The sequence below is a fragment of the Littorina saxatilis genome, linkage group LG4, assembly GCF_037325665.1.
Source record: "Littorina saxatilis isolate snail1 linkage group LG4, US_GU_Lsax_2.0, whole genome shotgun sequence".
NCBI lineage: Eukaryota > Metazoa > Mollusca > Gastropoda > Littorinimorpha > Littorinidae > Littorina > Littorina saxatilis.
Window position 1 is genome coordinate 69,050,648 of NC_090248.1, and position 10,000 is coordinate 69,060,647.

The 10,000-nt window shown below is 45.0% G+C and overlaps 1 protein-coding gene across 1 annotated transcript in view; it reads right to left on the reverse strand.

The window, feature by feature from the left end:
• Positions 1 to 6,204, reverse strand: part of LOC138965491 (uncharacterized) — a 66,014-nt gene extending 59,810 nt beyond the window's left edge. The window contains exons 1-5 of the mRNA XM_070337665.1: positions 5,992 to 6,204; positions 5,320 to 5,550; positions 4,269 to 4,544; positions 1,816 to 2,034; positions 33 to 206 (exon numbers count right to left, since the gene is read on the reverse strand). Of these exons, the coding sequence (XP_070193766.1) occupies positions 33 to 206; positions 1,816 to 2,034; positions 4,269 to 4,544; positions 5,320 to 5,550; positions 5,992 to 6,186 (1,095 nt within the window). The 5' untranslated portion in view covers positions 6,187 to 6,204. The remainder of the gene's footprint in view (positions 1 to 32; positions 207 to 1,815; positions 2,035 to 4,268; positions 4,545 to 5,319; positions 5,551 to 5,991) is intronic.
• Positions 6,205 to 10,000: the final 3,796 nt, after the last annotated feature.

Sequence of the window (10,000 nt, forward strand, 5' to 3'; positions counted from 1 at the left end):
GAACAGCAACAAAAGCAATCTTCCACACAAACCTTCATGCCGCAGATGGACATGACGTCAGTGTTGTTGAGGGGGGCGAAGGCGTCGATGCTGAGGCCGACAGAGGGCTTCGTGATGTACATGTCCAGCGTGAAGACCGCGGACTCACCGATCATCATGGAGCTGGGGCCACTCAGGTTGAACAGGGGCGTGCCGAACCCATTGGGCTGTAGGGAAGAAAAGAGGAAAGTTTGTACACCCACACACACACACACCCACACACACACTCACACACACACACACACACACACACGCACACACACGCACACACACATACACTCACACACACACACACGCACACACACACACACACACACCCACACACACACACACATGCCCCCTCTCTCTCTTTTGAATCTCGATTATTGCACAATAAAGACCCGTTAAAACTGGACTCTTACCCCTGTGTGTACCAAGTAAAACTGGACTCTTACCCCTGTGTGTACCAAGTCAAATTGAAATAGGTAGCTCGCCAAATAAATTGACGTATCCCCAAAGAAAACACATCTTTCAGCTTAACAAAAACAGTATACCGTAGACGCTCACACAAAGGTTCAAACTGCAAGACCATTGTTCCAAGCAATGAAGAATCTTAACATCAAAATAAGGACAAGGATAAAGATAAGATATACATAGTTCTGTGAGGTTACCCTCGTGGATATTCGGGCTTTCTTCCCTGGGGAAAGCGAGCTGCCATACAGAACGGCGCTATCCTTTTTTCTTCTCTTGTATGCGTGTATTCGTGTTTTAAAGCCCTGAGACTTTCGCTGTGAACTTGGGATCTTTATCGTGCGCATGCGTGCACACGGGGCTGATCGGACACCGAGGAGAGTCTGCACAAAGTTGACTCTGGGAAATAAATCCCTCGCCAAATATATATGGGGATCGAACCCACGCCGATAGCGACAACTGGTTTTGAGGCCAGCGCCGCTACCGCGCGATGGGGCAATTTTCCCGCCCTAAAAACCCCTATAAACCTAGCTAAGGGAAACCCTATAAACCTAGCTAAGGGAAACCCTATAAACCTAGCTAAGGGAAACCCCATAAACCTAGCTAAGGGAAACCCTTTAAACCTAGCTAAGGGAAACCCTATAAACCTAGCTAAGGGAAACCCTATAAACCTAGCTAAGGGAAACCCTATAAACCTAGCTAAGGGAAACCCTATAAACCTAGCTAAGGGAAACCCTATAAACCTAGCTAAGGGAAACCCTATAAACCTAGCTAAGGGAAACCCCATAAACCTAGCTAAGGGAAACCTTATAAACCTAGCTAATGGAAACCCTATAAACCTAGCTAAGGGAAACCCTATAAACCTAGCTAAGGGAAACCCTATAAACCTAGCTAAGGGAAACCCTATAAACCTAGCTAAGGGAAAATACAAACATGTTTTGGTTCTAAACTTATGTAAACGCGTTGGAAGCATAATACCAAAGCAAACCTAACAAAACATCCTTTTGATATTCTCATTAAAAAGACATATGATCAAGTATAAGTCAGTATAAGTCAGCGTTTTCATTACTGGGGCAAAACTGAGATGGTACCAAAGAGCGTGAGTTACGATGGGGTTCCGTAATTCTATATATATATATGTGCATAATTTGAATACACATACAAAAAATTCATGTGAAAAGTAAGACCAGCGAGCAGAGGCTACTATAACAATGCTTGACCGGAAGTGTGAGATTCCCTACTCGGTGCGTGGCCTTCACCTTGGACCTGTTAATCATGCTGGACCACGGGGCCGTGCAAGTCGTGACTAGAAGCAAAGACACTCACATTTGCATCAGTCTTGGCAGAGAAGGATGCTTGGCCAACCCAGACTTCCATCTCGTAGTTGTACTCGGCGCCCGCGCTGACCCAGTAGACTGCGTCATGTACCGTTGCGTCATTCTGGATCATGACGGCATCCCACGTGATGACGATGGCGCACTCACTCTCATCATTGCAAGCGGCGGTGTTGGTCACGTTGCCAAAGTCGAGGATGGCTCGGTCGAACTGAAGGGAATAAACAACAATCCACAAACATGGCTTTCAAAAAATCCACAGCTGTGTCTTAATGAGATACGATACTAATACATGCACAGCTGTGTCTTAATGAGATACGATACTAATACATGCACAGCTGTGTCTTAATGAGATACGATACTAATACATGCACAGCTGTGTCTTAATGAGATACGATACTAATACATGCACAGCTGTGTCTTAATGAGATACGATACTAATACATGCACAGCTGTGTCTTAATGAGATACGATACTAATACATGCACAGCTGTGTCTTAATGAGATACGATACTAATACATGCACAGCTGTGTCTTAATGAGATACGATACTAATACATGCACAGCTGTGTCTTAATGAGATACGATACTAATACATGCACAGCTGTGTCTTAATGAGATACGATACTAATACATGCACAGCTGTGTCTTAATGAGATACGATACTAATACATGCACAGCTGTGTCTTAATGAGATACGATACTAATACACGCACAGCCTAGCGGTGACCTTACAAGAGATTTTCTACTGCTGGTATGACGAAGTAACCGAGACAAACTGCGTTATCTAACTTCACAGAATGTTTGCGTGACGCGGTTTTGGGTATTCTGATTTTTCTCGAACTTTGACGTCAGAGATCTCACTTTGTTAGAGAGGGTCAAAAAGAGACATCTTGGTTTTGTGTAATGGTGTCATTTTTTTAAGACATTTAAAAAAAAATTGCCCATACTAACTTCCCTTTGTGAATATATGTATCTTCGGTTGATGCTGTTAACTGAGGCAGGGCTCTTTGAAATTTAGTCGAACTAGGGGAAGGGCTCCTAATATGGACCACGTTTTGTTTCATGCTGATAACTAGCTTATTTTTTTTTGTGAAGAGGTTTTATTTTGTGTTTGGTAGTCCTTCTCTCTTAGGTTAACCGTCATGCCTAATTGTAGTGAATTAGCTTTGATAGACATTCAGCAAAAATTAAATACAGAAACAAATCACAAATGGTCCATATTAGGAGCCTGGGCGCCCAATATGGACCGGTGAAGAGGCCTTCACTAATCACTGTAAAAAGCCCCATATACTTTAAAATAACAGGATAAAACTTAGTGTGTCAGTCAGACTAATTAAAATATGATTTAGATTTACCTGTTTCGGGTTGATGAAAGCATTATTTGAAGCACACCAGGAAACTAAAGAAGCTTGTCCAAAACAGAGTGAAAATAAGTGAAATTTTTTATTTTATTTTATTTTATTTATTTATTTACGAGGATTTATATCGCGCACGTATCTCACCACACAAGGCGACTCAAGGCGCATGTTACCTATTAATGCCGTGTGAGATGGAATTTTTTACACAATATATCACGCATTCACATCGGCCAGTAGATCGACTGCCTTTAGGCGCTGCATCCACCTTTCACGGCCTACTATTCCAGGTCACACGGGTATTTTGGTGGACATTTTTATCTACGCCTATACAATTTTGCCAGGAAAGACCCTTTTGTCAATCGTGGGATCTTTAACGTGCACACCCCAATGTAGTGTACACGAAGATGATCAACTACCACAAACAGAAGGCTATTTGATATATTGTTTTGAAATCTCGAGGGCTAGTTATACGTTATTTTCAACAAGCTTCTTAATGAATTAATGAAAATAGCCTTTAGCTTTTATTTTCTTCGATTTGTTGAAGGTGGTCCATATTAGGGGACACACTGACACACATACTTTGATATTTTGCTGTTATGTTTTGTTTGCAGTAGAAATTCGGGGTCAAAACTGCTAAAATGTAACAAATAAGGTCTTAGCTGTCATATAGCAATTTGTGTGTGATAACAGCTTTGGCTGTGGACAGAAACGAGTCCGTTTTAGGCGGCAAATTTATAGTGAACGCTGCCAAAAGTGAAAATAAGAGAAAAAGCCTAACGGTATTGAGGTTTGTGTTTCTGTTTCGACATGTGCAAGTTATCCAGAGAGAGTGAATACAGCGAATGATACGGTTTTGGAGCGCCCTAGCGTCGTTAGTTTGTCAGAACAGGAGGTGGTCCATATTAGGAGCCGGTCCATATTAGGAGCCGGTCCATATCAGGAGCCGGTCCATATCAGGAGCCGGTCCATATCAGGAGCCGGTCCATATCAGGAGCCCTTCCCCTACATCCATCCCCTCACCCACCCTCACAATACGAAATAAGATTAAAAACGAAAGGAACAAACAAACAAAACAGAAGCTTACGTAGACGGTGGAGGAGTTCTGCGAGTCCATAACGGGTGTGCCGGGAAGGTCGGTGTTTAGGTTGACGCCTTTGTTCTCCAAATTGACGTCACACAGCATCATGACGATGCTGTCGTTGTCGGGGGCGAACAGCTCGACCAGCATGTCGGTGGTGCCCAGGGGGAAGAGGATTTGCAGCCTGAACGACACTTTGGTGCCCACGCGCATCTCTGTCACGTTCTCAGACTCGCCAGTCTTCGTCAGGGTGAAGGTCACGTTGTCCGGAAGCGTTATTGCCTGGTGACCCAAAGGACAACGAACGTTGAGGCAAACACGCAGACATGAACAGCAGTCACACACACACACACACGCACGCACACACACACACACACACACACACACACACACACACACACGCACGCACGCACGCACGCACACACACACACACACACACACACACACACACACACACGCGCGCGCAACCCAAGTGACATAAATTAGCAAATAATTCCGATTTGTCAACTGGTGGACAAAAAAGCAACAACGAACGTTGAAGACAAACATGGGCACACGCGTGCAGTCACTCACGCACAAACGCACGAGCACCTATGTCAAGGGCAACTCAAGTGAAATAGAATTTGAACTGGAGAATTTATTACCAAAGGAAAGTTGGTTCAGCCCATAAGACCCTGTCTAACAGCTAGTCCTTGCTAATCTAAAATGTTGTGATGGCTCTCTTCTTGTGAGTGAGAGAGAGAGAGAGAGAGAGAGAGAGAGAGAGAGAGAGAGAGAGAGAGAGAGAGAGAGAGAGAGAGAGAGAGAGAGAGAGAGAGAGAGAGAGAGAAATATCAGACAGACAGATATGGAGAGAGTATCAAAAACACAGCCAGCAAACAAATCGATCAACCAAAGCAAGCACACAAAAAAAAAAAAAAAAAAAAAAAAGGGAAAAGAAAGAAAAAAAAAGCCCAACACAAACCGCCCCCCTTCCCAACATAAAATATAAATCAAACAACCGACACAAGTCTCTAAAATAATAATAATAAAAAAAAATCAAACAAAAAAATCTGACCCTCTTGTGTATGTGGTGATGTCCGTCCCCCATGTATCCCACACCGTCGGAGTCCAGGTAGCGTGGCGGCACCTGCTCGTTCCACATGGATTGCGGGATGGACACGAGCAGTTCCATCTTGTCGTACGCGCTGGAGTCCGGGTTGGCGGCCAGGATCTGCAGGCGGTGCTCGTTCTCCAGCGGGAGGGAGTTGAAGCGGTCGATGGGCAGGTAGTCGGGACTCACCGTCACCTGAGGGTTATAGTGATATTTTCAGTGACTATAGAACTTTACAAAAAGCAATTTTAAAACAGCGCGAGCTCTAAGAGCACATTCATAAGTTTATTGTGCTGTGGTCCTTTATCATATCATACACTCCATGGCTTTTAAACAAAAAGAGGACACAGCAGAAACCAGATTAGTACTTTCTTTGTCAATATTTCGGCAGCGACAAACTGCCTTCTTCCGGATAGTATGATGACAGTGATATATTCCATGGATTTGTAAGCTTGATGTCCTTTTGGCAGATCTTCCCAACTTTTTTCACCGTAAGTGAAAGGTAACTTCTGCGAATTGACCGAGAGAAAAAAAATCCCAGGGCGTGTACACATCTACAACCTTAACTTCCATTGCGGGCGCGTATCTGTCTGCAACCATAAACCCTGCTTACACCAAGCAGCGCTGCATTCTCACCTGTCCAGTAACGCTGTCGATGTTGAAGAAGCCATTGTCGTTGCCAGTGCCGAAGCTGTAGCGAATCTCTCCACAGGGACATTCGCCTTTGTGTGGACAGGTGGCCGTCTCGTCAGCATCTACAGCCTCAGCCGTGAAGATGGCAGTGGACTGCTCTTTGTACGGGTTAAGGCTGACTTGTTCTTTGCTCCGCATGAAGAACGGTGGGTGGTTGGCATGAAGAACGGTGGGTGGTTGGCTGTTGAGGTTAGCACAAAACTCACACAGATAATTCATTGCAGATGGAGAAATGATAGTGAGTTCAAATTGTGTTAAATTGGACGTTTCTGAGCGCATGAAAAACGGTGGGTGGTTGGCTGTTGAGGCTAGCACACGAGTCAGAGATGGAGATGATATCGCAGAAATGATAGTGAACACAAGTTTATGTTAGATGGGACGTTTCTGAGCGCATGAACAAACGGTGAGTGGGTTGGCTCATGATGATAGCACACGAGTAAGAGAGGTAATTGATTGCAGATGACAAAATGATAGTCAATACACGTTGTGTTAAATAGGACGTTTCTGAGCGTATGAAAAAACGGTGTGTGGTTGGCTGTTGCGTTCAGCAAAGAGTCAGAGAGGTTATCGTAGATGGGAAATGATAGTGAATTGTGTTAATTGGGACGTTTCTGAGCGCAAGCTCGGGTATTGTTCTTCAATTATTATTACTTTAGTTGCAAAAAGCACCCAAAGTTATGCATGGTTCCGTCTTTCCCGCGTGCAGGATGATGCTCGCTGCCACACTCGCTGCCACACTCGCTGCCACAGACATGTCCCCGGGCTGAGGTGCATGAACCGGAAGTGGGAGCCATCTCAACACAAGAGGTGCATGAACCGGAAGTGCGAGCCATCTCAACACAAGAGAATAAACGGCGATGTCTGACTCCTTGAAATCACAACAAATCTCAATTTCAACCAATCACACATCGCGGGTGGCTTCCACCCGGTTGGTAACTTTCACGTGAACCTCGGCTCTAGCTTCCACATGGATTAAGAGCATCCTTTGAATCAGACACAAACTAAAATCAACAGCGTGGCTACATTCTGTGCGGAGTAAGAATTTATTTGTTGAAATATTTTTGCGGATTGACAAGGTGCCACTTACAAAAAGAACAACAACAAATCCCATTCTCCACAGAAAGCAGCCAGGCGTTCAATGTTGGACATGTGTTTAAGATACAGGCTGCGCTTGTTCCGTGTAAAAGCGTGGACAGGGTCGCTTGTTCCGTGTAAAAGCGTGGACAGGGTCGCTTGTTCCGTGTAAAAGCGTGGACAGGGTCGCTTGTTCCGTGTAAAAGCGTGAACAGGGTCGCTTGTTCCGTGTAAAAGCGTGGACAGGGTCGCTTGTTCCGTGTAAAAGCGTGGACAGGGTCGCTTGTTCCGTGTAAAAGCGTGGACAGGGTCGCTTGTTCCGTGTAAAAGCGTGGACAGGGTCGCTTACACGAGAAGGAATGTGTCTTTACAAGGATAATAATGGACCAACCAGATGACTCTAATTGCCCTAACAGCTATTCACTTCGGGTTGGGGGTTGTAACTTGGTCATCACACATCAACAATAGGCCTCAGGGCCGGACCCAGGGGGGGGGGGGGGGGGTGTTCCAGGGGTTCCGGAACCCCACCCCTGGAAAAAGCATGTACCTTGCTTTGAGTGTGTTTTTTTTTAACTAGTTTTAGCACCAAAACAATGCTGCTCTTAACCCTCAAAACAAGGCCCAGAATGCACCAGATTGCACAGATTTTAACCGTTTTTCAAAAATTTTCTGGGGGAGCATGCCCCCGGACCCCCATAGTTCGCGCGCCTGCTTTGCAGGCGCGCGCTTGTGGCTTCGCCACTTCGCTGATTTGCCCCCCCCCCCCAAAAAAAAAGGAGGAACCCCCCCCTTACAACTCATTTGGTCCGGCCGTGGGCCTACCTTGAAATACGTGTTTGAGGGCCAAGTTTTTTGCATTTGAGGCTGTGCATAGGTTATGTTTTGACACTGTGATTTCTCCCTTTAAGTTCATCCGTATCACATTTTGTTTTTAAGAGGTGCCCGCATTTCACATGGTGTTGCAAGAGTTAAAGATTTGAACTCACCAAAAAAAACTACAGAGTTTGGTTTGGCCTTTGAATTGACGACAACACACACGGGGAATGCCTTAGAACAAGATGTTTGATCGTTCTTTTCTTCAAATCTAAATAATGTGTCGGCTGCTCTTTCGGGACAGCGTATTTGACAGTGTGTTTGTTTATGCTGTGTAGTGCACCTTTGCCCCTTATGAGTGTGCGCTCGTCAGATGACAGATTTGAATTCCTGAATCCAACGGTTTCCATTTGTCTAGGCGAATGCGTACCCACCAGTAGGCCTAATTAATATTATGTGACGACGAACAGAAGTCGGAACTATTTGACACAGGAGAATGTCTGAGACAACCGTTCGCTGAAGAAAACTTCTTCAATTTATTTACGGACCACTTTCGAGCTACTTACTGCAAGTGTGTTTAAATTACAGCACGGCGAATTTCCTTTGGACATTTAAAGGTCCATTTCACCAGAAAACGTTTCCCAAAATGACCCTATACATCATGCACCTTTAATGTTTAAAATATATCTTCTGCAACACGTCATCTTAAATTATAGAAATATGATCTCTGTCAACTTGGTTGAAGTATAAAAAGATCCTCGTAGATAAAACCATGCTTAACCTAGATAGGAGGGGCTAGTACGTTTTGCAACATTAACTCTTTTTTGTGTACTTTTTTTTCTCTGGCCGTGTGCGACGTTGTGTGCGACATTGTGTGCGACATTGTGTGCGACGTTGTGTGCGACGTTGTGTGCGACATTGTGTGCGATATTGTGTGCGACGTTGTGTGCGACGTTGTGTGCGACGTTGTGTGCGACGTTGTGTGCGTTCTTATTTGTGACAGTGCAAGCATAGGTATTGATGCACGGGCGAGTCCACATCATTATTCATGCACGGGCGAGTCCACATCATTATTCATGCACGGGCGAGTCCACATAATTATTTGAACATGTATCTTTTGTGTGCCCGTGCGCATTTTCAAAACAAGACTTTTTCATCTTTAAATTATTCAAAATTATTGGGGCGGGGATATAGCTCAGTTGGTAGCGCGCTGGATTTGTATTCAGTTGGCCGCTGTCAGCGCGAGTTCGATCCCAGGTTCGGCGGAAATTTATTTCACAGAGTCAACTTTGTGTGCAGACTCTCTTCGGTGTCCGAACCACCCCCCGTGTATACTACATTGGGTGTGCACGTTAAAGATCCCACGATTGACAAAAGGGTCTTTCCTGGCAAAATTGCTTAGGCACAGTTAATAATTGTCTACCATACCCGTGTGACTTGGAATAAAGCCGTGAAAGGTAAATATGCGCCGACATGGCTGCAATCTACTGGCCGTATAAAATTTCATCTCACACGGCATCACTGCAGAGCGCCTAGAACTGTACCCACGGAATATGCGCGATATAAGCCTCATTGATTGAAAAGTTCTACCGCTACCATATCCACCAAGCAATCGAAAAACCAGTTTTCTACTGGAGAAATAATCGAACGCAAGTCAGAAACTAGAAATGGTCTCTTAGGAAATAAACGATCTGGAGAATAGAACTCAAACGGTGGAAGCACAAAGAAATCTTTCAGCGTCATCGACCCGGTGACGCAAAGATGTTTTCTCTGTAAAACCCGCACGGGCAGTCACAACAGGGGATAAAAGAGCCCGTCAACAACGACAGAGAGGCTTACTGTGTGTGTGGCTGTGTGTGGCTGTGTGTGGTGGGGGGGGGGGGGAGGCAAACACGGCTATATCGACCAATAATTGTACAGTAAATTCTTATACACATGCGTCATCCGGGTCCCAGAACAACACTCGCCTGGCTGGCTTCTGGGTACAAGTGGGGCATGCCTGAATAGAGCTGCTTACCGCTGAAATGTTTACCTGTCACCAGCCAAGCAATCAAGCTACGACTAT